This window comes from Mercurialis annua, linkage group LG7 (genome assembly GCF_937616625.2).
Source record: "Mercurialis annua linkage group LG7, ddMerAnnu1.2, whole genome shotgun sequence".
Classification (NCBI taxonomy): domain Eukaryota; kingdom Viridiplantae; phylum Streptophyta; class Magnoliopsida; order Malpighiales; family Euphorbiaceae; genus Mercurialis; species Mercurialis annua.
The window spans coordinates 32,944,202-32,971,892 of NC_065576.1; the positions used below are offsets into that span (position 1 = coordinate 32,944,202).

Below are 27,691 nucleotides of genomic sequence, written 5' to 3' on the forward strand. Positions count from 1 at the left end.
CGCTTGTGTTGAACTCCAACGTCCAAAACGTCTTATGCGGAGTAGTATCAACTCACAGTCCAGTACCTCGGACGTTTGTACTCGTGATTGAGGAGACCTATTAAAGGTATATCTTTCTGTGGGAACCTTAAACCTGTTAGTACCAAAACCCATCGACTCAGCCCACATGAATTCAAGCTTAGTCACTATCCTCTAAGAAAATACCCAAAATGATGCTTGTACTTGAGGCACACCGTCAATTTAACAATTCTAAATCCAAGTTTTCAAAAAGCTAATATTCCAATTCTAGTCTTAAATCAGGCCTAACAACCTTTTCCAGTTTTCAAAATCAGATTTTCAAAATATTCTGTTAGGCCATACCTAAATACTGACTTGATCAAGAGAAACTCCTTCGCTTGATCAAACCTCTAATAACCAGTCTACTATAAACTTATTTCACTAGATTCAGCCGCCATTCTAAATCACTTTCCAAATTTCAAAACGGATCGCCAGATCCACATATACATGTTTACTCTCCTTCCTTTCCATAAAAGGATAAACGATAATTTTTTATTTGTTCGGTTTAATTTTGGTTATTACTTTGGAAAATTAAAATTAATTGAACCAACCAAATAATCAGATATTTAAAATTTAAAATTTTCAATATTGTTTCTTTGTATCTTTGTCGATTGTAAGCAAACGACCGATATTTCAAAAGTAAATTTTCTTTCGGTTCAATTATGATTTTTTATTGCTTCCGTTTTGGTCAGAATTTCATATTTGATTGGTTTGGTTTTGAATATTATGGGTGAGCAAAATGTTTGATTGGTTTGTGGTGGTCCGACAGTCATATAAATAATTAAATTCAGTATTATTGAAATTATTATTTTTCTTTTTTAGTTTTAAAATGAATTGTTTTTACTTTACTTTTATATATATTTTTTAAAATAGGAAAAATATGTAGGGCCGAGCAAAATGCTTGATTGGCCATATTAATCGACTGAACCGATTACTTTTGATTTGTTTACTTTTGGTTTTTGTTCTGTTTGATTTTAGTTTTGACTTAGAAGAATTAAAATTAATCGACTGATCGAATAATTAAAATTTTTAATTTTATAGTTTTCATAAATTGTTTTAAATTTTTGTCAGTTGTAACTGAGCTTACTGATATTCCAAAAAAATAAATTAATTTTTGGTTCAGTGTTTTCTGAAAATCAATTTTTTTAGTTTGAAATTTCATATTCGATCGATTTGGTTTGTTGGGTTAATGTAACTTCAAAAAAATTTCATTTTGATTTTAACCGAAGTGGTCAACCAAAAGCTCACCAATAGTAGTTGGTTTTGGTTATCTTGTCTTCTCCGCCTAACCTTGTTTGTTCTTCTTTTTTTTTGCTTTAATAAATATATGTCATTCTCTTTTGTGCATCCTTGTCAATTTTACCACAATCACCGTAGAAATGGGACTACTCAAGGCGGAAGGTGTTATTTACAAGGCTACGGAGAAGGTTGATCTGAGTGCTGACAGCCATGAACCGTATCAACGTGCCAATGTCAAAGGTTGGAGTTTTGTGACAATTTTTAAAGTTAATTTTGTTAATTGAACTGAGGTTTTATTTTGATGAATAGCTCCTCGCATGGCTGGATTTGTGCTCAAAATGTTTGCATGGTTTTTGGAGTCCAACATATTTGGACCATTTCTCCTCTATATACTTAAGAGAAACAATCTAATTCATAAGGTACCTCCATGCAACTTTGATTATTCTCTGGCATCACTACGTATTGTTGCAATTTTAACAAAACTTTAGCTTAAAATTTTGAGAAAAAAGAACATAATATTGTGTAATTATGTTTTTCAAGCGTATCATATGTTCTTTTAATTTATTGGCAAAACTCACTTTAAGATCCATGTACTATATATTTTTCATTTATTTGATTCTTGGAAATAAATTAGGACTCGTCAAATCTCAGTATTTTATTTTTTTTATTCAACTAGTCTTTATCTTAAAAGTAATAGAGATAAAATGTTCATAAAAAAATAGAGATAAATGAAAAAAATTACAACTATACGTCGGTAGTTAACATCCACGATTTAAAAATCAACGATAAAAAAGAATTTACAACCGCGCGTCATTTAAATTATGAAAGTTAACCTAATGTGTGATTGTATTTTTGTTTTTTGAATCATTGTGAGCGAAGCACGAAAATAGGTGTCTACCAAAATAGTCCAAATTGACATAGATAAAGACAATTTAATTACTCGACTTATTTTAGATTCAAATTAGTCTATTCTAACTAATAAATAATTTTAATAATTTTTTTCATGTAATTTTTATGTTTTTATTATATATGGATTAATTTGGATTGAACACATCAGGCAACAAATTTTACTTTATTTATCTCAATTAGGTCGATTTTATTAAAAGATACGTCATTTATAATAATTTGGATTTTTTTTTTGCTAAAAGTTCATTTCACAGAGCTCTTCGTAATTTTAAAAATTTCACATGACCTTTAATGTCAAAAGTTAAAATGACAGAGTAGTTAAATGAACTTCATAATCCTAATATTATTTAAAATTTTAATTAAATTAACTTTTTATGTAAAGTTGAGTTTTAAAATTACTATAGTTCTCTTTTAGTATTTAATATGTTAATTTTTTTTTTTAGAAAAAATCCATTTCTAAATTTTATGGTTAATTTAAATTTAGAATATATTTATTTTATGGACAAATGACTAAAAATGTCAAATCTTTCATGAAAATTTCACAAAAGTCCAAAGTTTTCAATTTTATCTAATTTATTCTGAAATGCGGAATTTCGTTTCAATTATATTCAATTGGACAATTTTTTATATGGCGATAGATATGTGGCATTGTAATATTAGCGCCACGTAGACACAACATCAGTAAAATCATATAGTTGGAAATTATTAAAACGAAAACCTTCATTTTATGATAAATTGAATAAAATTGAAAAATTTGAACTTTTATAAAAAAAAATTCAGGAAAGGTTTGATTTTTTTAATTATTTGACTTTAATTTTCTATTATTAATATATATTATTTTTAGATTTTATGTTTATGTTTTTTCTTTTTTTTCAATTCTATGTGAATGAATCCATTTGGTCGAATTCTCAACAATATCATCAAACAAGTGGTTAATTTGTATTGTACTTTCCGCTCATGAAAAACATAAATGATTAAATATTGCAGCTTGTTTCAAATGCTGAGCTGGAGGAATCACCTCTTTATGTACCTTTGCACCCGTTTGCAGGTGAGTTTGTTATTTAAAAAGGTTAATCACTAATTCTCCGCCATTAGATCATAATTATTAAAAAATTTATGATTTTTAAAAATTTAATTTTTTACTTTCTGACGTTAAATTAATATTTCTTTCCGTTATTCAAGTTTGCTAGTATTTGATTTAGTCAACAGGTCTTACTGTCAAAAATAAAATTTTATTTAACTTTTAAACTTATTTTTCTTTCAAAGAAGTCCACAAAATTTCTAAAAATGATTAAATAACTTTTTAAAATAATTTTAATTTACTTATCAAATTATAATTTTTATAAATATTTTAATTTATCAAAATAATTTTAACAATTACCATTTTACCAAAACAAACTTAAAACATTAGAACTTAATGAAATTTACTATACTTTTGTTCATTAAAAATTAAGATTTTACTTTATTTGTTTAGTTTAAAATTTAAATTTTTATGATAAAAAAATCATATCAAAAACACATTGTATTATACGATTTATAAATAGAATCAAAATAACACATTATGTCTGATTTATTTTTAATAAATTATTGAATTTAATTTTGAATATTTATTAAACTTGTTTTGGAATACTTAAATAAATAATCGTATAAATATTTTATTATCTATCAAAACATTATAACAAAATACAAATTGTTTTTTTTTATGGTTTTATAAAGTTTTAAATATTTTGAAAGAAAAATAACTTTATGGGCCAAATTAAATTATAAGTTTAATAAAAAGACTCTTTAACTAGCAAAATGGGATACTAGTGAATTTCAACAAACATTGGAGGGAAGACAATTGACTTTTAAAAGTTATTAAAGAATTACTAATTACGACATAATATCAGAAAGTATTAATAATTATTTAAAATCGCAAAAAGCTACATTCCGCTTCTCGAACTTGATACAAGATATTAAATAAGATTAAATTTACGACTTCTAAATATAGATATTTTCAAATTTTATTTTTTAATTTGTTTTTATCCCTTCAAATGAGGTGGCAGAAAATAATTGGAACAATATATATAAATTAGAGTAAGGTGGCAGCTATCTAGCTCAAAAGAGTAAAACGAGTTGGAATATTATGCTTAAGGGTTTTCTAATAAATTATGGATTTAGCCTTATTTAATATTTTGAATCAAATTCAAATAGTAAAATAAACCATTATTGCTAAAAATTGAACTAACATTAAATCTCAATTTCATTTTGGTTGCTATAGAAGATTTCAGTGAAAAAGAAGAGAATGAGAATTTAAGTCCATCCCAACGAGTTCAAAAGGCAGTTCAATGCTTGCCTCCCTCTCTATCATCATCATCGTCGTCAAATCTTTCCTTCCGTCGCTACTCCATAATGGATTACTTCAACGCTTACAATTCAGCACAAATTACTCCCTTCATGGTAACTTTTCTATTATTTTCTTTTTTTCATTAAACTTTATTTTTGTCAAATTGAATAGCACCGAGAGCTGGGGCAGAACCACCTTAAAAGAATTGAAAAAAAAATCATTTATTATAGTTAAATTATGAGAATATTGCAACAATATTCTTTTAAATTTTTAAAGTATACCATTATAAATTAGTCATTTGAAAAATCAAGATATTACATTAAATGCATATAATTAAACAATAAAATTACTCTGTTAATTTATCAATAATCAGTACTAAAATTTCGTCACTTTTAACACCAAGGCGTAGATGAGTTGGTAGAAAAATTCTTAGGTAGAACTAGTCCACCACGTCATCTATAGACTCAGCCAATCATATTATAACACTTCATTAAAATGAGGGTATCCTTGTAATTTCGTTTATTATCTGCATACACTTTTGAATAAAGATATTACAAGAATACCCTCATTTTAATGAGGTGTTATAATATGATTGGTTTAGTCCATGGATGACGTGGTGGACTAAGTCTACCTAAGAATTTCTCTGAGTTGGTAAGGCGCTATTCCAGCTTAAATGAGGTCGCGGATTCGAACCGTACTCATGTATGCAGCCGTTTAAAATTTGGGGTCAGAGTTTGCCTCCCGCAAGGGACTTACACGGCTCGAGTGCGGATTAATCTGAATGTGGAAGGTTTAAAGGTGCCGTCTCATAATTGAGACACGTCAGAAAACCTCATGAACCCTGTACCAAAAAAAACAGATTGTCACTTTTCTATATCTTTATGAAACAAAAAGTAACTAACTTTGTGATAATTTTCTGAAATACACTATTCGCCAATTTATTTACAACTGTACTTTCAAAGTTTTGACTTTTCTTTTCTGACTTTTTTTATTAACGAAAAATACCTTTTCTTTTTAATTTCACATATACCTTTTTCGGTTTCCAATTTTGGTTTTCGGTTTTTTCGGTTCGGCCGACTGAATTGACCGAACCGACCGACAGTTTTTAATAAAAAAAAATTATAGATTTTTTCCTGGAATTTTTTTTTATTTTTTTATAGTGTAACAATAGTGTATATATAATGTTTTTATAGTGTAAGATTAGTGTATATATAGTGTATATATACTGTTAATTTTTATTTTTTATAGATTTTTTCTTGAATTTTTTTTTTATTTTTTATAGTGTAACAATAGTGTATATATAGTGTAAGATTAGTGTATATATAGTGTATATATACTGTTAATTTTTATTTTTTATAGATTTTTTCCCTAGATTTTTTATTTTATTTTTTTTAGTGTAACAATAGTGTTTTTATGTTATTTTTATTGTGTAAGATTAGTGTATATATAGTGTATATATATATAGTGTATTTATGACATTTTGTAGTGTTTTTTGTGGTCTACACCATGAAACACTGCAAATACACCATAAACACTGCAAATACACCATAAACACTGTAAATGCACCATATATATACTAAAAAACGGCAGAAATACACTATAAATACACCAAAAATACACTAAAACTTAAATATATTATAAAATTACAACAAATGCACCATAAATCAATTTGTTCTTTACAAAATCATTAGCAATAAAAAAAATCTATGAATAAAAGAAGACAAAATAAATAATTATATGAATAATAGAACAATTTTATAAACAAAAAATTATACATCTACAATAATTTATTTACAAAATGTTTAAATCATTACAAAATAACTAAAAAATTACATAAATCTAAAACGAGTCGAAAAAATCCATAGCGCGAACGAAAGAGACGAACGGAAAAGACGAACGAAAAAAGGACCGGAAACGACGAGAAATCCATCGGAAGTAGACGAACGGAAGCGCGACCGGAAAGACGAACGGAAAATACGAACGGAAAATACGAACGGAAAAGTAATCGGAGGAGGCAAACTTAAAATCAAATGAATAGAAGAAGAAAATAAGAGAGAACTTTGAGAGAGAAGAGAGAGAAAAAAATGGCTACGTAAAAGTTTAACTTAAAATGAGATAAAACTTCTTTATATAGTAGGTATTTTTGGTAAATAAGTTAGAGAAATAGGTAGCGTGGGAAATAAGGGAAAGATGGGCCAAAATGGTGTAAATACTTTGCCAAAAACAGGTATTTGAAAATTAATCCTACTAACTTTCTCTATCTTCATGTGGCATTTTATTTTATTTTTACGGGACAGAAACATAAGCTAACTTTCATTTTCTAACTGTAATTAATCATATAAATTTGAAAATATAATATTGTCTTAAATGCTCCAAAAATCACGAACTATCGCGTGTTTTTGGTATTTAGCACAAATTTTTAATTTTGGCATAAAAATACACGAACTGTCTAATTTTTGCAATAATAACACATGCACCATATTTGACATAAAACGACACCGTTTTGACCTAAAACGGCACCGTTTTGACCTAAAACGGCACCGTTTTTGACCTAAAACGGCACCGTTTTTGACCTAAAACGGCACCGTTTTTGACCTAAAACGGCACCGTTTTTGACCTAAAACGGCACCGTTTTTGACCTAAAACGGCACCGTTTTTGACCTAAAACGGCACCGTTTTTGACCTAAAACGGCACCGTTTTTGACCTAAAACGGCACCGTTTTTGACCTAAAACGGCACCGTTTTTGACCTAAAACGGCACCGTTTTTGACCTAAAACGGCACCGGTTTTGACCTAAAACGACACCGGTTTTGACCTAAAACGACACCGGTTTTGACCTAAAACGACACCGCTTTTGACCTAAAACGACACCGCTTTTGACCTAAAACGACACCGCTTTTGACCTAAAACGACACCGCTTTTGACCTAAAACGACACCGCTTTTGACCTAAAACGACACCGCTTTTGACCTAAAACGACACCGCTTTTGACCTAAAACGACACCGCTTTTGACCTAAAACGACACCGCTTTTGACCTAAAACGACACCGCTTTTGACCTAAAACGACACCGCTTTTGACCTAAAACGACACCGCTTTTGACCTAAAACGACACCGCTTTTGACCTAAAACGACACCGCTTTTGACCTAAAACGACACCGCTTTTGACCTAAAACGACACCGCTTTTTACCTAAAACGACACCGCTTTTTACCTAAAACCAGTGTTTTAAAAATCGGACCGGCCGGTCGGACCGGTTGAACCGCAAACCGGCCAGTGGTCCGGTCGGAAACTGCGAAAAATCGGATCTTTTGGTTGGACCGGGTTGGACCGGTTGGACCGGGTTGGACCGGTTGAACCGGATTGAACCGGTAAAAAACCGGATCAGACTGGATTGAACCGGTAAAAAACCGGTGAATCGGAATTTTTTTAATTTCTTTTAAATTTATCAAACTGGTTCAACCGGTTGAACCGGAAACCGGTGGCTTCACCGGCTTGGCCACCGGTTTGGTTTTTAAAACACTGCCTAAAACGACACCGTTTTTAAAAAAAAATGCAAACTTGATCTTATGTGCAAAAATTTGATATTTCATGTATTCTCATGCTAAAATTAAAAGTACGTGTTAAATACCATAGACACGCGAAAAATTGAAAATTTTTGGTGCATTTAAACCTATAATATTCTATGAGTTGAACATCGGTCTCATAAAAATACAAAAACTAGTTATATTTAATGTCAAATTAAAATAAATTTTTCAAAATATCTTCATAATAGCATCAAATATACATAAATTTATACTGATGATTTACTTAGGATTTTCAAATATTTCCTATAAATTTATTTGTTTTTGTATGATCATTTATATTCCATGATTGTTGAAACAAATTTGAAATGCAATTTAGAAATTGCTTTGTTATATATAAAGGAAAATGATATTTTTTGGTGATGAAACTCAACCTTCTAAACCAAAATTCAAAATCGCTGTCAAATTTTAGAAATTCAAACTATAATGGTCTAGCAGTCCAACTTTAACCACTCTGTATTTTAGAAAAGACGTAGCCATGATTTAAACCTGCAACCATAGTATTCGAATGGCTGAAACTTACACCAATAATTAGTAAACCAAATTCATGTGGACAGAAAATGACATTTTGATCATAGAATAATGTTAAATTTTGTGAAAATGAGCAAAAATTTTGCGATAAATGAGCACTTAACTTATTTTTTAAAAGTGAATTTTTGTAAGACATGGAGACTAAACGAATATAGTAGTGCAGGTGGCAAAGCGAATAATAGGTGCTATTGGGGAATCTTGTGATCCATCATTGGACATGGCGTTCTTTATTAATTATGATATTCAAGATATTTTGAGACAAGCTGAGGAATCAACTCAACGTTATCAAAAAGGTAAGAAATTGAATTTTTTTTGCCCATCCGATTTTCAGGGCGGCGCCCTAACTGGTCCGGATTCGATCCGCGTCGCGCATCTGTTTTGGTGGGTCTACCAGTAAAGATTTTCTGTATTCATAAAACTCGAACCCGAGACCTTAAGCTTAAGCGATATCAGACCGTTTATCACTTGGACCAATCCCCGTTGGTTCTAAATAATTTCTCTTACACAATACATAAAGAAAATTGAATGTGATAATTCTTAAAATGTATAACTATAGTATATTTTTAAGACTTAAATGCACCAAAAATCACGAACTTTCGCGTGTTTTTGGTATTTAACGCAATCTTTTAATTTTGGCATATTTAACATGGACTTTTTAATTTTTTGCAATTAAGACGTGTGTTTTCCTTTGAAAAATAGTGTTATTTTGCATCCAAAACGACGTCGTTTTAATCTAAAACGGTGCCGTTTTGCATCCAAAACGGTGTCGGTGTCTTTAATTGCAAAATTTTAAAAGTTCATGTACTTTTTTGCCAAAATTAAAAGATTATGTTAAATATCAAAACTACGCGAAAGTTGGTGATTTTTGGTGCATTTAAGCCTATTTTTAATGTTGTTGTATACAGTTAAATAAATATAAGATAAATTTGTATACAATAATTCTCAAATTATATACATGTAATATGCTTTTAAATAAGTTAATAGGCTTAATAACTACCCACCTTTTCAACTTTTTTTTCAATAGCATCACGACGTTATAATTTCGTTAATTGCACCTTATTTTATATTTTTAACTTTCAATAGGATCCTAAATTGAAAGGAGGACAAGCAAATCTGTTCGTCCTCCATTGTTCTCGTTCTCCATGGAGCTGTGATACTTCAGCGCTGTGCATGAATTTAAGAAAAAGTGCAGTTCGTGCATGAAAATGAGAAAATTTAAACTGCATGATTAAAATGAGAAAAGTGTAAAGTTGATGAATTTTATGACATTAGTCCAAAATAATATAGTCCATTGACTTACATCATTTAACTTTATTTCAATATTTTATTTGAGATATATTTAATAAAAATTAATCAATTTTAAAAATTTACAAATACAATAAATTTTTTAAAGACAATTTTTACTTTTGTATGAAGTCAAATTTCTTAATTTTACATTCAAATTTTTAATTGTACTATATCTTCAATAATTATATAAAAATAAAAATAAAAATTTATATTTAATTAATGATCATAAAACATTAAATTAAATAATAAATAATTAGTAAATTATAAACGGCTATTTGATAAATTTATTAGTCTTTTTTTCCGTATTTTTATATATAGTAAATATAGATTTACAAATTGACAGTATATGACGAAATTTATTGTACTTATATTGGTGTTGATATAGGCGAGCCGTTATCAGTTTTAGATGGAGTCCCAATTGCTGTAAAGGATGAAATTGATTGTACTCCATATCCTACCACAGGTGGCCATTCCCACCTAATTCATTCTCACACTTTTTAGCTCAATACTATTATATTTTGATAACTAATATTTAATTTATTTATTCAACTTTAAATTTATTTCAGAATGTAAATCATGAATTATAAGATTTGTAAAATATTCTTCACGTAAGAATTTCAGTATGTATTATTTATAGTCTATAAATACGATAGATTTTATTAAATAATTATAATTTATTTTTCAAAATTTTTTATTTTATAATTTTATACTTTTTAAAAGGAAAATAAATTTAAAAATCAAATTTATTTTATTTATATGTATTGTTGAATATTGTTTTTGTGTGTGTTATAGGAGGTACAAAATGGCTTCACTTATTAAGATCTTGTAAATCGGATGCCTATTGTGTAATGTGCCTCAGATCATGTGGTGCTATGCTTATTGGAAAAACTAACATGCATGAGCTTGGAGCTGGAACAAGTGGAATCAATCCTCATTATGGGTAACCTTTTTTTAAAAAAATTAAATTAATTGACTAATTGTTCTGAATTTTAATAAATTTTTTCCAATGTTTTTAATAGATTTATTCTTTTCAATATTTCTTTTCAAAACCCAAAGAAAAATTAATAACTTCTAGAAAATACTTTTCCAGCTCTCCATCTTTAGATAAAGAGTGTCTAGCTTTTTTTCAAAAAAAAGTGTCTAGCTACCCGTAAAAGACATTATATCCAAACTAAATATATCATTTTAATGATGAAATTTTAATTTTTTTAATTTTGATTACACATGTTTTTGTTTTTTTTTAATTTGATTATTAGATTTTTATTTTCAATTTGGTTACCAAATTTTAACTGTCAGCTGAACTATTATTGCTTTTTTTGCTTAATTTGGCCAAAAACACTTTCTTTTTAAATCGGAATTATGCATAAATGACAAATTTTCATAAAAATACAAGTAAAAAATGATTGTAAAGTGATAAAATTCTACTGTCATGTCATCATTTTGACCTAAAAATCTCTGTTGGAATAATTTTAAACTTTAGCAATTAAAATAAAAATAAACTAAAATCCTGTGATTAAGATAAAATATAGCGATAGTTTAGATACATTCGATACTTATTACCCGCCTAGCTGCACCAATTAAACAAACAAGAAATGATAAAAAAAAAAGTTACGTAATATGGAGATTGTGTAGGGCAACTAGGAATCCATATGATGCTGGGAAGATTGCTGGAGGGTCATCTAGCGGATCCGCTGCAGTAGTAGCTGCAGGACTCTGCCCTGTTGCCCTTGGAGTTGATGGGGGTGGTATGTACTATATATTAACTTTTTATGCCCTTCAATTTTATCATTTTAATCACCCACACACCTCAACTTTTATGATCACTGTTTTAACATTTCAATTTCAATTTTTTTTACCTTCAAACACGTTTACTATGCATGAGATTCACATATATAGATTACCTCCGGAGATTTTAACAAATTAATTTAAAATAATGAAATGTTGATTTTTTTACAAATTAATCCGGACATTTCATAATTTTAATTTTTGGGTTTTGACAATTTTGTTTTTTGTCATATCCCACATCAAATTTCTATAATAATTCAACTAACTTTTGTGCTGTATTACAAATTATAGTAATTCAATTTTTTAATTTTATTTTAAATTAGAAATAAAAATTATTTAGAAATTTAAAGTACATTAATAATATAAATTAAAAAGTAACTTTAGCATCAATAACTAAATACATTATATTATTATCAATTACAAAATATTTACTAAAGTAATATATTAATAAATAAATTTATTAGATATGATAGAAAATTCATAAGTTCAATACTGCGTTTTTCAAAATATTATTAAACATAAAATAAGTTTCAGGAGATTTTTAAAATAGATACAATATCATTACAAGAATACTATATTATAAAGATAATATCCAACATTTCATCATTTTAATGATTTAAACATGGCTTATAAAAATTGGTAACTCTCGTCACTTTCTTTAAAATTTTAAAAGTTTATAGCCCAATATCGTCAGTGGGCGTCGTTTCATTCCTTAAAATGCGAAAAAAGGGCATCGTTACAAATTGAGTTGAGCTAGAAATTGTTAAAACAAAATAGGTCATTATTTATCAACTTTAATAAGTCGTGCTTAAATCTCAAAGAAAAAGGAAGAATTGGACTTTTATTTGCAAATAAACCATATTTTGAAAAACACAAAAGTAGATGATTTACATCACTTGATAGTTTTGATAATAGTTTTTAACGAATATAATGTGTATTACAAGCCGAAAAGTGTGTCAAAAAAAAACTCTAGTGATCCAAGTATTTAGGATTATTCTTATCATATAACACAACCTTTAGCGTTTTTTTCAATTTAAATACTGTTTACACCAGCCCAAATAGTTGTTGGATAAGAGCTTCATGTGGGCTTACAGGGGATTTAGGCCCAACGAAAAGTCTTTTAATTATTGCTTTTTTCTTCTTATTAGGAGTTTGTAACTCGTTAGGAGTATTTTACTTATTAGAATTTTAGTTCTAGTCGAATTAGGAGTTTTGATTAAGAGGGGCTATAAATAGCTCAGAGCTTCATTATTTTTGTATCAACAAATCAATCAATCAAAAACCAAGCCCAGTGCTTTTTATCTCGCAATCTCCGGATTGTTTTAATTTAGGAGTAGTTTTCGGTATTAATCTCGTCTGAGTCCGTGACTCCCAGATTATTACTTTTTAGATCACGTGGTTAAGTGTTTTTAACCAAACAAGCCCTGTGAATATCTGCATAGGTTCGTTAAAGTATCAAACCTCAAACCGATCCCGATTATAAATTCAAAGATTCGAGTCCGGAATATTTCCAGGCGAACATCTTTTGGCGACTCCACTGGGGAGGAGTTTATGGTTAGCACAAAAACGGACTTTAAGGACGATTCCAGGCACGCTCGGTCTATACGCCGACAACAACGGAAGGAAGGTGACATAGTAGACGAATCAGATTCGGATAGATCAGAAACCATGGCCAAAGACAAACAGGTGAACCAATCAAGCAAGGTGCCGAATATAACGGACACCGAGGGGAGCCTACCTAAGGACAAGGTCGACGACGCGACCGATGACATGATAGACTACTCGCGCCAACTTCCTCCCTCTCGCCCTTCTTTATCACAGGCCGACTTCTCGGCCATGAGGGGCGAAATAGCGCAAGAGAACAAACAAATGTTCGACGGTGCTATGCATCAGATGTCCGAAGTAATGAGGAACATCATGGCCGACCAAACGTCGGTCCAGAGGCAGATCCAAGGGAACTTAGATGGCCTCAACAAGGCAATGGAAAACCTAGGGCGATTATTTTCTGGGCAATCCGCGGTCGATCAAGGGTACAGAAGGGCCGAACAGAACCAAATACCGAGCCGTTTTGGTCAACCAGGTGGTTCGGCCGAACAACAACCCAACAAGATGGGGTATACATATGGTTCCGTTAAGCTCTTAACAAGGAACGAGGCCGAGTTCTCAGGAAGGGCCGATCATCCGGGAGCAAGCTCGTCAAACCCATAAGGCGAGGCTAGACCACAAGGGGGAGCTACTGGAGCCAACACCCAGGAGCCCAACACGGGCGAACGATCGTACTCCGAGGGAGGCGATCCAAGTATATACAATCAAGGGCAACTCGTGGACATGCTAGAAAGGCTCGGGGTGGATCTGCGACCTATGCCTCGCCCATCGTACATGAAACCCTATCCAGACTGGATCGACAAGTTATATCCTTTCCCAAGGGGGTATAAAGTGCCAGAGTTCAGTTTGTTTTCGGGCGAGGAGAAGGGCCAATCGACGGTTGAACATGTCGCCCGGTTTTCAGCCCAATGCGGCGAAGCAGCCGCTCACGATTTCTGGAAGCTCCGGCTTTTCGCCAGCTCTTTGACGAAAATGGCGTTCACGTGGTACTCTAGATTGTCGCCCAATTCGGTGGACACATGGAAGGATCTCGAAATCCTCTTCCATGAAGAGTTTTACAGGGCACCACCTGATGTCACCCTGGCTGACCTCGCCCGAATCTCACAGCTACCGAGTGAGTCGGCAGAGAAGTATATCGGCCGATTTAGAAATCTCAGGACTAGGTGCTCCACCAAAATGTCAGAGGCCGATTGCGTACCTATGGTGGTAAGAGGGATGAGTTTCGCCATGAGGGAACACTTCGAGGGCCACAGGTTTCGTGACCTGTTCGAGCTAACGAACAGGGTGACGAGCTACGAAAGACTCCTCCAGGAGAAAGAACAGAGGAGAGGCGCATCTAAAGGGACCTATTATAAAGACCAGCTTGACGTGGCCGTGGTGTCCGATAGCGAGGATAGTGGTTCCGAGGATGAAGTCAACATGGCCGAATTTTTGGGAACGAAACCCCTGGAATGTTCGGCCTTGCGAAAGCCTGGCTTTGTTAAAAGGAATAAGACCGCGGTGGTACAAAAAGAGTATTCATTCGACCTGACTAAGGCCGACGACATATTCGATGCCCTGTTGAAGGATGGGCAGATCGCCTTAAGCGGAGGACATACGATTCCACCGTCGGAAGAGCTAGTCGGTAAGGATTATTGCAAGTACCATAACTCCTGGAGGCACAGCACGAACAATTGCGTAAACTTCAGAAACGTGGTTCAGAAGGCGATTAACGAAGGGAAACTTCTGTTCCCAACAAAGAAAGAGGCCGATGCCAAATACGTGTCTATAAACACAGTTCGGCCTCACTTTGATAGCTACCTAGAGCAAGGGCAGATACAAAGTAAGTGGAATCCAAGAAGACCCAAGCCGAGAGTAGAGACCGACAGTTCTAAGTGGCGAGGAGAAAAAGGGCAACCTCAACAACAGAAGAGGAAGCGATATAACTCGCCTACCGCAGATATGACGTGCCCATCATGCAGTACGTGTTTTAAAGTCAAGGGAAGCGATAACACGAGGAAGCATCCCAAGACCTTTAAACCGAAATCGCCCACAGAACAGTGGCAGAAGCATGAGCCACAAAGGAGGCCTGCCACTAATGTATTCAAGAGGATATTTCGGCCAACGGAGGAGACCCCTCGTATGACGAAAACCCAGAAGAGGCGAATGCAAAGGCTGCGACAAGAGTCGCGGGCGAATCACGGGGCAGATTCGGCTCCCAGAGGGCAGCACGGAAGTAGGCCAATAACCGAGAGACTGGGGGCAAGGAACCAGGCCGACGCAGACGCCAAATCACCTGATAGGCGAAATGCCAAGGTAAGGAAGGTATGGATGCCGAAGAGCGAAAAACAAACGGCCGATGTGTCTGCTGCGGCAGTAGTTCACCAGGAGGACAAAGATTCCAGCGGCCGATCGTCCTACAAGGACGTACTGGTATCGCACCACGATGGCCAGCTTAAAGCAAGATTGCCCAAAGACCGCGAGGTCATCGTTTCGCACAAGAAAGGCATGTTGAAAGCCTGGGTCCCGGTGGTAAGGGACGAATACGGAGTGAAAGTGGTCACGCTTCCCAACTCATACAGAAGTAAACCAGGGCAGAAGGCAACGTTGGAAGGCGATGTAATCGTACCAGAAGGAGATAGCGCCGATGATACCGCGGTAGTATCCCTCAGTAAACCTCCAACAAGGATGACCAGGCATATTCGGCCGCTATACATCAAGGCCGATCTAAACGGGGTGTCGATTAACAGAGTCCTCATCGACAACGGGGCTGGCGTCAACATACTACCGGCGAAAATGCTCAAGAAATTGGGCATAACACGGGATCAGCTTGACCCGACCGACGTTTACATGACTGACTTCGCAGGGGGCGAGACGCCGGCCGAGGGGTACATTACCCTCAGAATTAAGGTAGGGCGAGTAGAAACCGAAGAAGGGTTTTTCGTGGTCAATGCCCGGAGCAACTACAACATATTGCTCGGCCGCGATTGGATACACTCCAACATGTGTATACCCTCAACTATGCATCAGATGCTCTTCATATGGCGAGATGACGGCGAGGCCGAAGTTGTGCAGGGTGACCCCAACCCCTTCGGCGAGGACCATAACGTACTCGAAGCACGTTTATACGATGAAGAGGTGCGTAACATACAATCCCTTAGTTCGAAAGGGGAAACGAGCGTTCCCCGCTTGCTTGTTAACTCGGATCGGCCGGTATCAGTGACCCTCGGGGGCAAAGGCCGATCCACCATCCTCAAAGATTCAAAATGATAGCGCGGCATAAAGAATTGAGGGAGAAAATTAGACAGTTAACCTCGCTGTACGATATTGATTCGGCCGAATGCATCTATGAGGACCAGGAGCAAGACCCAACAGGATCGCTGCAGATTGGGGACATACGATTGGCAACCGGGAAGTTAGAAGATGACCCCGCCCAAGTACAGGACGATCTCCTCGAAATCAATCTGGGGACAGATGAATCGCCTAAACCCATATACATCAACGCAGGACTGGACGAAGGATTCAGAGAGCAACTGATCGCCCTACTCATTGAGTTCCGCGACTGTTTTGCCTGGTCGTACGCGGAAATGCCGGGCCTTGATCCTGATATCGCCGAACATAAGCTTCCATTAAAGAGTGGATTTCGGCCATTTCGGCAACCTCCCCGGCGAATGTCCAGGGAAGTGGATACTCTCATACAAGATGAGATTAAGCGGCTGGAAGATGCCAAGTTTATTCGGGAAGCCCAATACACCGAATGGCTCTCTAACATCGTACCAGTAATAAAGAAGAACGGGAAGCTACGAGTATGCGTTGATTTTCGGAACCTAAACCTGGCCACGCCCAAGGACGAATACCCAATGCCCGTGGCCGATATGCTGATTGACAGGGCAGCTGGACACACGATACTCAGTTTCCTCGATGCCCACTCTGGGTACAACCAAGTTCCGATCAGCAAGGAGGACATCTCCAAAACGGCTTTTAGATGCCCCGGGCCGATCGGAGCGTACGAATGGGTCGTGATGCCTTTTGGCTTGAAAAACGCAGGGGCAACATATCAGAGGGCGATGAACAAGATGTTCAGAGGCCTTGAATGCCTTGAGGTCTACATCGACGACGTCGTAATCAAATCAAACACCGGCGAAGTTCATTTGGCCGATCTCCGGAAAGGTTTCGAGCGTATACGACGTAATGGGTTAAAAATGAATCCTCTGAAATGCGCGTTCGGCGTTTCGGCCGGAAATATCTTGGGTTTCTTGGTTCACCAGCGGGGAGTAGAAATAGATAAGAACAAAGCCAAGGCGATTATCAATGCTGAACCACCCAAAACCAAGAAGCAGCTCCAGAGGCTCATCGGTCAAATCAATTTTTTAAGAAGATTCATAGCAAACACAGCAGGCCGACTTCGCAGCTGGAGTGTTTTGCTGAGGGGAAGAGAGACCGACGAGTGGATATGGACGGACGAGCAACAGAGGGTGTTTGACGATTTGAAAGGTTACTTGGCGAAACCTCCGGTCATGACCCCTCCAAAGCCGAATAAGCCGTTGTTGCTATACCTATCGGCTGCGCACGAATCCCTAGGATGTATGCTCGCCCAAGAGGACGATGGGGTCGAAAGAGCAGTCTACTACTTAAGCCGAGGATTGACGGACACAGAGATTCGTTATACCGACATAGAGAAAATGTGTCTATGCCTGTACTTCACGTGCTGCAAGCTGCGATACTATATGTTGCCGGTCGTTGTGTATGTATTATCCCAGACCGATATCATTAAGTATATCTTATCGAAGCCATACCTGAGGAATCGGATTGGAAAATGGGCGATTGCAATGTCCGAGTTTACATTGGTGTACGTTCCTCAAAGAGCAGTAAAAGGACAAGTATTGGCAGACTTCTTGGCCGATCACCCTGGTATTACCCTCAAGGAAGAGACACCTGGTCGAGTAGACATCACGTCCTTCGACATCGCCGTGTGGAAGATGTGGTTCGACGGATCCAGGACAAGCCAGGGGGCAGGCGCGGGAGTACACATCGTCACACCCTTGGGGGCATCCTACCAGCTATCATTCAGACTCCAGTTCGAATGTACCAACAATCAAGCGGAATATGAGGCCCTCATATTCGGTTTTGAGATTTTAGCCGAGCTAGGGGCAAGGGCGATCAGTGTAAAAGGAGATTTTTTGCTAGTCATTAAACAAGTGACAGGAGAATTTAAATGCGAGTCCGAGCTATTGGTGAGGTATTGCAACAAGGCGAAACACCTGATCAAAGGCTTCCAAGACACGAGAATAGAATACACGGAGAGGGCCGATAACGGCGTTGCAAACGACCTAGCTCAGCACGGAAGCGGTTACAAGGTAAACCGAGAATTCGACGCCATAGAGAGGGAAACACCAAATCTCCACACCGGGGGCATCACGATCGACGAAAGACAGTTCTCGGTTTACCAGCTGGACGTCACCCAAGATTAGAGGGACGAGCTCCTGAAGTGGTTCGAGAACCCAGACGCCACAAATAGGAGGTTGAGGACTTTAGCCCTTAATTACGTGGTCTTAGCCGGCGAGTTATATAAGAAGGGCTTTGAAGGGCTACTATTCAGATGCATCGGTCCGAAAGAGGCGATGCTGGCCATGGCCGAAGTACACGAAGGTATAGCAGGCGCCCACCAGGCGGGCCCCAGAATGAGGTGGCTCATCCATAAATACGGCTTTTATTGGCCGAAAATGGAACAAGACCGCATAAGATATGCCAAAGGATGCGAAGCCTGTCAGAAATTCGGCCCAATACAACACGTCCCGGCCGAAGACCTGCACTCCATTATCAAGCCTTGGCCATTCAGAGGATGGGCGGTCGACCTGATAGGGAAAGTATACCCCGGCTCGTCTGATGGTCATACTTTTGTGATTATCGCCACTTGCTACTTCACCAAGTGGGTCGAAGCTAAACCTTTGAAGTCGCCGACACAAGAAGCGGTGATCAAGTTCTTCAAAGAATACATCGTCCACCGACACGGCTTGCCCGAGTCCATAACCACAGATCAAGGGACGATGTTCACAGGAAGCGATATAAGTTGGTGGGCCTCCCAAATGAAGATAAAGATGTTGCACTCAACACCGTACTACGCCCAGGCCAACGGACAGGCCGAAGCCACGAACAAAGCCATCAAGCTCATAGTTCAAAAGATGATTGAAGAAAACCCAAGGCAATGGCATGTGTTTTTATCAGAAGCTGTTTGGGCGAATAGAACCAGTCAGAAGTCGGCTACTGGGACCTCGCCTTTTAGACTGGTCTATGGTTACGATGCGATGTTGCCAATGGAGCTGACCGTCATGTCTACTCGCCGCAGATACCAAAGCGAATTGTCCAAAGAAGATTACTTTGACAAGATGGTGATAGATTCTCTGGACCTTGACGAAGAAAGTTTGACGGCGTTAGACCACTTAGAAGCCCAGAAAAGAAGGGTCGAGAGAGCTTACAACAAACGGGTAAAACGGAAAGCTTTTTCCGTGGGCGATATAGTATGGAAAGCAGTCTTGTCTATCGGCCACAAAGACACTCGGCTTGGCAAATGGAGCCCGAACTGGGAAGGCCCCTTTATCGTGGTCAACAAGTTAACAGGCGGTGCTTACTTGTTGGCAGATATTGATGGGGAAGAACACGATAGGGCGATCAACGGTCAGTTCCTGAAAAAGTACGTTCCGAGCTGTTGGGAGGGCGTAGACCGTCAGTTATTTGGAGCCGGCGAAGAGTAGTGCTGTTTGTAATTTCCCGCCGAGCACCCTGGAATGTCACAGTTTACAGAGTATGCGGCGAATATAGGAAAACGCCGATCAGTTGGTAGTACCATTTGCTTTTTCGGCGTTTCACATCAGTTGAGTTTTTTCAACGGATTCTCCGTTTTTCTCAACACCTTGTAATTATTTTTTAGCTTAATAATATTATTTCGTATCGGACTAACTATGGGCCGATAATATAAAAATAATCAAACAAGGCGCAAATGTGAAAATGAAACTTTCGGCTCGATGGCCGAATGAGCATTGAAATTGCAAAAACCATATACGGCCCCCAGGCCGACCAAAGGGTATTAATATTCAGAATTAACATACAAAATTGTAAAATTGTTCTGGACTTAAAATGTTAAAAATGACTAAACATATCGCCTATCTCACTACGGAGAGTGCTGAATTGAGAGCGAGCGTCTGCCACCTTTGACTTCATCTTCGCAAGACTCTGCTTCAGGGCGTTTCGATCTTTCTTGACAGCAATACCCTCAAGCAAGTCCTTGTCCATCGCCACTTCAAGATCGCCAATGGATTGTTCTTCCGCCTCCAACTCAGACTTCATCGCAGCGATCTTCTCCTGGAGCTCTTTGGCATGATTCCGGCGAGACGTAAGAGTTGACACAGCCGATTTTACATTTAACTTCAGCCCATCCAGTTTCTCCTTGACAACATTCTCTTGGGCGAAGAGTTTGTCATGCTCGGATTGTATCGATGTTGACTCGTCATAAATGGCCTTGAAAGCGGGGAGCGAGGCCGACAGCTTGACCATAGCGCTACGAGCCTTCTCACTTAAGACTTCTGGAGGAGCGTCGGCCAAAGCAGTCGCCGATTTTTGTAGTCGTTCAACATCTTTAGGCGACTTAAAGAGGGAGACGCCTTGGGACTTTAAAGCAGAAACAGCATATAAATGATCGCCCCAGCTTTCAGAGCCTTTGGCTTCTTTTGGCACTTCAGTTTCTTGGACAGGCGAATCATCCATATCGCTGTCAGAATCCAGAAAAGCAGCAGCTTTCGCCGCAACGTCGTCGCAGCCAGCGGTGTCGTCAGGGATCTGCCAGGTTTGACCACAATAAAAGATCAGCTGATAACTTTACTATTGAAGCAAAGTAAAGCGAATATGAGGTACCTTAGTCTTGGAAGCAAGCTTTGCCGGCAGATTGGCAAGAGACGAGCTCAATGGAGACAGCAGCGTCGGCATGGGCGAAAACGCCAGCATCTGGGACACGGTAGGTGTCACCGTGGAATCGGACTTCTGAAAAACCGCCGGCTCCACTGATCGGCCCTCGTCTCCAGTGAGCTCCTCGGCCGTTTCAGTATCACCCCGAGAAGAAGATTGCGCGCTTGAAGGTCTGGTGAGTGGGGCTTCAACAAGTGCAGGGTCGAACATCCGGGACCCCGATGTGTCTTGTTTCGCCCTCTTCGTTTTAGGCTCCTTCTTGGAGGGTCTCTTGGCAGGACGTTTTTGTTTCGCCCTCTTAGGTTCAGAGCGCTCCTCGCCGTCGGTGTCGAATACATCTCCCTTACCCCACTTAGGAACGCCAACTGAGAAAAGCAACAAAATTAGAGGGCGAATTCAATAAGAATAAATGAAAAAATAGGCAAGTTACCTGGTATCCTATTATAGCCAATTCGGACAAGTTCGGCTATCGCCTCGACATCAGAAGGGCATCTGATGCCGGTATATGTTACGCCTTCACTCGTTATTTCAGGTTTTCGCCTTTTTAATTTTTTCTTGGGAAGTTTTATTTGATCAACGGTGGACATATTAACTTTGGGTACTGGTGGGCTCTTATATTTAAATTTAGGGCGAATATGAGCAAGATAAAATTCATAAGAGTATTTTTGTTCGTAATGTTCTTCCCACACTTTCTTCATTTTTTCATCATATTTTGCCCTAGCCATTCGTCTATGTTTTTGCATCCTAAGGTTCATACCAGGGCGATCTAAAGGGTCATATTTGAACTTATAGAAACGCTTGAATTTAGCTATTTCGAAAAGATGAAAGAGATTACCTTCATATTTCGGACGTTTTGGTGCCTGCAAAAGAAATAGATCGGCATGAGTAGGGTTTCGTGATAAAGGAGGCAATGAAAAATTATGAAGACTGAGGATTTCTTTGGGGGAGAGGTCGAAATAAGACTCTACGACTGAAGCCCACCAGCTTTCATACTCAAGTGTCCGAATCATTGATAAAGAAGGGCGAGAGATTTCGGAAATGGGGGGAAGATAGGCTCGGTTTAGGCGACAGATAAATTGGAGGTCTGGGTAATTTTCTAAAGAAGGTTTATAGGTCCCGCGATTATTGACGGAGATCAATAAAGGACAGGGAATCCCTTGACTATAGCCGAATTGATGGGCGACATAATTTGGGCAGTATGCTTCAATGCTACTGCGGTTGTATTCCAGCCCAGCGATTAGGTTTCGTGATTTTAAGGCGCTACCCCAGTTTTGACCGCCGAGTTTTAACCGAGGATCGGCCATTGCTTCTTCAGAATCGGCGCCATCCCAAGGGAGATACAACCAAGTAGGGGGATATTGAAGGGACAGAATGGGGCAGAACAATTCGGAAGTTCTGACTGAGTTGGTGAAAACTTCCAGTACGTCTAGTACATGGGGGAGGCGAGTACCGGCAGCAATCAATTGGTAACCGCATAGTTCGGCTTTTATTTGTGGACCAACTTCAAAGAGTTCCGGGAAATAAAGAGCCAGCCATAATTGTAACACCCATAATGGACCACTTGGGCATTGGAAGATCCGTTTGTCTCCGTGAGGGGCGATTTCATTCAAACTCCTGTATAGATGGGCGAGCATGAATTCTCCAAGATTGCATTTTCGGCCCTCAGCAAGGGCGGAAGCTAAGGTGAAACAATCTGTGGTAACTCTGAAGGAAGAGGTGCAAAGGACGAATTTTGCTATGAAGAACGCCAAGAAGGCGATGTGTTCTCGGGTATCCGGCTTGTAATGTTCTTCGCCCATAAAAAGCTTGACGAAGGGACCATAGCTTCTCTGAGCCTTCGTTAGTTTGAACTGGGGGACTTCGGCGTCCAGGTTGGGCGAAACGCGTTCGCCAGTGATGGGGATATTTAGCATGACCGCCATATCAAGCAGAGTAATTGTCATCATGCCGAATTTGAAGCAGAAGTAGTGGACTGCAGTAGACCAAAAAAGTGAGGAGCCCATGATGTAGTGTTTGGCGATAGGCCTGCTCGCCTTACAGAGACCAATCATGTCATAGATGCCGACGTCCTTCCATAATTGGCCGAAATGGGGTTTTAATCTATTTACCCAATCTTGGTACCCTTTGTGTTCGGTCGGCCAGTTTCTGAACATTGTGTTTACCCAGACAGATGATTGGTGAGGGAGTGAAAAACGAGGTGGCACTTCTTCATGAAATGGGGTGGCTATATCGCACAGATGGCTGGGCGAGACAAGAATTGGACCGACGCATTCTTGATTGTCACTAGTTCTTATTATTACCTGAAAGTCGGTATTCGGAGCTGCAGCACGGATCTCAGTAATCTTATCGGTCACTTGGGAGGCGATGGTATCGTTGGGGGCAGCCATGATAACTGAAGAAAATGGAGAGCCCTCAGTTAGGCGAACGGTTAAAAGAGGCGAATCAAAGACAGGAGAAGTTAGGGCGAAAACTTACCAGAAGAGACTTGGTGAATCACTTGAGGTTTCTGAGGAGAGAGAAAGCTGGATAAATGCAGAAAGAGTAGGTAAGTGATGAAATGAAATGAAATTTTTGTTAAAAGACAAAATCAGAAGAAGCCGAAAGGTCGTGGGGCCAAAACGTGGCATCATGGAGAACAGCTGGAGATGACGTGGCTTAAAGGGGGTACCGAAAGGTTTATGGATGCGCACCCCTTTAAAATTTCTTTGCAATGATTTGGGCCTTAGTGATGGGCCTGGTAGCGTCAAAGGGAGGATTAAGTGAAGAACAAGCCCAAAAATAAATGTTTCAGGCTTGTTGGGGGCATTGTTTACACCGGCCCAAATAGTTGTTGGATAAGAGCTTCATGTGGGCTTACAGGGGATTTAGGCCCAACGAAAAGTCTTTTAATTATTGCTTTTTTCTTCTTATTAGGAGTTTGTAACTCGTTAGGAGTATTTTACTTATTAGAATTTTAGTTCTAGTCGAATTAGGAGTTTTGATTATGAGGGGCTATAAATAGCTCAGAGCTTCATTATTTTTGTATCAACAAATCAATCAATCAAAAACCAAGCCCAGTGCTTTTTATCTCGCAATCTCCGGATTGTTTTAATTTAGGAGTAGTTTTCGGTATTAATCTCGCCTGAGTCCGTGACTCCCAGATTATTACTTTTTAGATCACGTGGTTAAGTGTTTTTAACCAAACAAGCCCTGTGAATATCTGCATACGTTCGTTAAAGTATCAAACCTCAAACCGATCCCGATTATAAATTCAAAGATTCGAGTCCGGAATATTTCCAGGCGAACAAATACATATTACTATTTGTCTCAAATATTAACATAACCTTTCAAATGTTTTTATTAATTAGCCTATATCCCGTTTCCGGATATTGGAATCCAACGTGTTTCGCTGGATTGCCTTGTTAGTATTATCAAGACAATCTCAAAGCCAAAAATCAGTCCCACAATTTAAGATTTGATTTTATTCCCTTATGTATTTAGTCAACAGTGTATCACTATGATAGCTCAAAATCCCTTGTAATCAGCCAATCAATTGATGAACATCTCTGTATATATATCAGGCTATTTGGCCTTAAAATAAATATACAAAAAAACAACATTACAGCAACTCTTATATGGTATCAGAGCTTTCACTGTCTAACGACAATTTTTTTTTTGATCCAATGGCCAACCAATCTAATTCCACCTCTTCTCACCCTACCTCCACCATTGCTTCACCTTCTGGTGCTACTCTAATCACCATCAATGGCCATCAACAGATTCCCCTCTCTCTAACCTCTACCAATTATCCATCATGGAGAAATCTTGTCATCTCCTTATTCTATGGATATGATCTCATCGGATATCTCAACGGTGATACTGCACCACCTCCTCTAGTTAATGACGAACCTTTATCTGATGCCTATATTCACTGGTTTAGGCAGGACAAGCTAATCCTCTCTGCCCTTCTCGGATCTCTCTCCGCTGAAATAATTCCATTGGTTTCAGCCGCTCAAACGTCAAAAGATGCCTGGACAATCTTGTCCCGCCTCTTTGCCAATCGCTCGCGAACACGAGTTATGCAGCTCAAAGAAAATCTCTCTCAAGCCACTCTTGGAGATCAAACCGTTGCAGTCTTTCTCCATTCCATCAAGGCCAAAGTTGATGAGCTAGCAGTCATTGACAAACCTCTTTCCGATGACGATGTGACATTATATGTCCAAAATGGGCTGGGTGCTGCGTATAGAGAGATCGCAGCCCCAATTCGAGCTCGTGAAAAATCAATCACTTTCGAAGAATTGCATGATCTTCTTGTTGCCCAAGAGGCATATTCGAAACGCCTTGAAACCCAGACGGCTAATCTTGTTGCTACTGCCAATAATGCCACCCACCATTCCCGTCCAGGTAATTATTCCTCTAATGCAGGAAATCGCCCTTTACAACGCTCTTATCGTTCCAACAATCAACATGGGCGACAATCATCCAACAATCAAGGACGTGGAGGCAGAAACAATTATCGTGGTGGTCCTCAGTCCCATCCTCGTCCATCTGTGGTGTGTCAACTTTGTGGAATTCCAAACCACACAACTCGTCAATGCCGTCAATACCAATTTACAGCTTCCAATGCCACAACACCCACTCGGACTCCTGATAACAATCAATGGCTGGTTGACTCTGGCGCATCTCACACTCTTACATCTGATCTTGCCAATCTTTCTGTCCACTCAGAATATGAAGGACCTGATGAAGTTCATATCGCTGATGGATCAGGTTTGAAGATTACTCATATTGGTAATACAGATATTATTCATCCTATGCGCAAATTATCATTATCGAATGTTCTATGTGTTCCGGCTGCACATCGTAATCTATTATCTGTTCATCAATTCAGTAAGGCAAACAAAGTTTTCTTTGAATTTCACCCATATCATTTTATTGTGAAGGATCAGGAAACAGGGGTGAGACTTCTTCACGGCCGCTGTGAAAATGGAATATATCAACTCCAATTACCACCTCCGGTGTCCATTCAGCCGGTTGCACATCTTGGAGTAAAAACATCATCTGATTGTTGGCATAATCGTTTTGGTCATCCGAACAAAATTATTTGCTCTCGTTTAATCGCCAAATTTAGGCTGCCATTGAGTACAACTCGGCATTTAAATTCATGTAACTCGTGTGATATGAATAAAAGCCAACAGTTGCCATTTGTTGAAACATCACTTCACAGTTCTTCTTGTTTGGATTATATATATGCAGATGTATGGGGACCGACAATCTCTCCCTCCATTCATGGTCATAAATATTATCTTTTGTTTGTGGACCATTTCACAAAATATGTTTGGCTCTATCCGCTACAAGCCAAGTCCGAAGTTGCTGCCATATTCCCACTGTTTCAAGCATTAGTGGAAAAACAGTTTAATAGCCAAATCAGAAATTTTTACTCTGATAATGGAGGCGAATTTGTTGCTCTGCGCCATTATTTTGCTACAAAAGGTATCAGTTGGTACACAACCGCTCCTCACACTCCGCAACAAAACGGGACAGCTGAACGGCGGCATCGTCAGCTTCTTGCTATAGGGCGAGCACTCCTATCTCACTCTGGTCTTCCTATCAAATATTGGTCTTATGCTATCGAAACCGCTGCATATTTATACAACCGAATGCCTACTTCTCTGTTGAATGATCGATGTCCTTATGAAGCTTTATTTCAGAAATCACCAAATTATGCGAAGTTACGAGTATTTGGTTGTCTATGCTTCCCCTGGCTCAAACAATCTCAAAGCCAAAAATCAGTCCCACAATTTAAGATTTGATTTTATTCCCTTATGTATTTAGTGAACAGTGTATCACTATGATAGCTCAAAATCCCTTGTAATCAGCCAATCAATTGATGAACATCTCTGTATATATATCAGGCTATTTGGCCTTAAAATAAATATACAAAAAAACAACATTACAACAACTCTTATAGTTAGCGTCCACGTGACCTTCTTTATACGACGTCACTTTAAATTATTCTTACCATATATCACGAACTAACATTTTATCTCAAATATTAGCACAACCTTTCAAATATTTTTAAATTTTAACCTAAAGCCCGTTCCGGCTATTGGAATCCGATGAGCACATTTAAGTATAATAAATACACATTTATATGTAGTGTGAATTTATGTTATAAAAATTTGTTAGGTACTCTAAACAAAAATATGCTTTATAGGTACATCATTCTGTTATAAAAATTATCGTGTACTAAATTAATTTAGTTATTTTACTTATTTTAATTTTTTGTTTTTGAATTTAAGATTTTGATGTGGATCAGACATCTGATTCCGACATCTTTTTCTAAAATTTTGTTGGATGTTTTGGTTGAAAGATTGTATGCTTCTAAATTTATAGTATTGATGTTAAGGTTGTGAATCTCTGACAGTGATGTTAGAGTTTATGAATTTATGGTTGT

At 37.8% G+C, this 27,691-nt stretch overlaps 1 protein-coding gene across 6 annotated transcripts in view; it reads left to right on the forward strand.

Annotated features, from left to right (window-relative positions):
• The first annotated feature begins 1,312 nt into the window (after nucleotides 1-1,312).
• The window catches only part of LOC126656073 (fatty acid amide hydrolase-like), a 51,778-nt gene continuing 25,399 nt past the window's right edge, over nucleotides 1,313-27,691 (forward strand). The window contains exons 1-9 of one of the 6 annotated variants that reach the window (XM_056103667.1): nucleotides 1,313-1,536; nucleotides 1,606-1,715; nucleotides 3,190-3,250; nucleotides 4,463-4,641; nucleotides 8,804-8,933; nucleotides 10,313-10,390; nucleotides 10,720-10,867; nucleotides 11,560-11,672; nucleotides 26,491-27,196. In XM_056103667.1, the coding sequence (XP_055959642.1) occupies nucleotides 1,437-1,536; nucleotides 1,606-1,715; nucleotides 3,190-3,250; nucleotides 4,463-4,641; nucleotides 8,804-8,933; nucleotides 10,313-10,390; nucleotides 10,720-10,867; nucleotides 11,560-11,672; nucleotides 26,491-27,047 (1,476 nt within the window). In that variant the 5' untranslated portion in view covers nucleotides 1,313-1,436 and the 3' untranslated portion in view covers nucleotides 27,048-27,196. Of the gene's footprint in view, nucleotides 1,537-1,605; nucleotides 1,716-3,189; nucleotides 3,251-4,462; nucleotides 4,642-8,798; nucleotides 8,934-10,312; nucleotides 10,391-10,719; nucleotides 10,868-11,559; nucleotides 11,673-26,490; nucleotides 27,197-27,691 lie in introns of those variants that run through there. The other 5 variants (XM_050350543.2, XM_050350542.2, XM_056103666.1 and 2 more) reach the window with 5 other exon arrangements.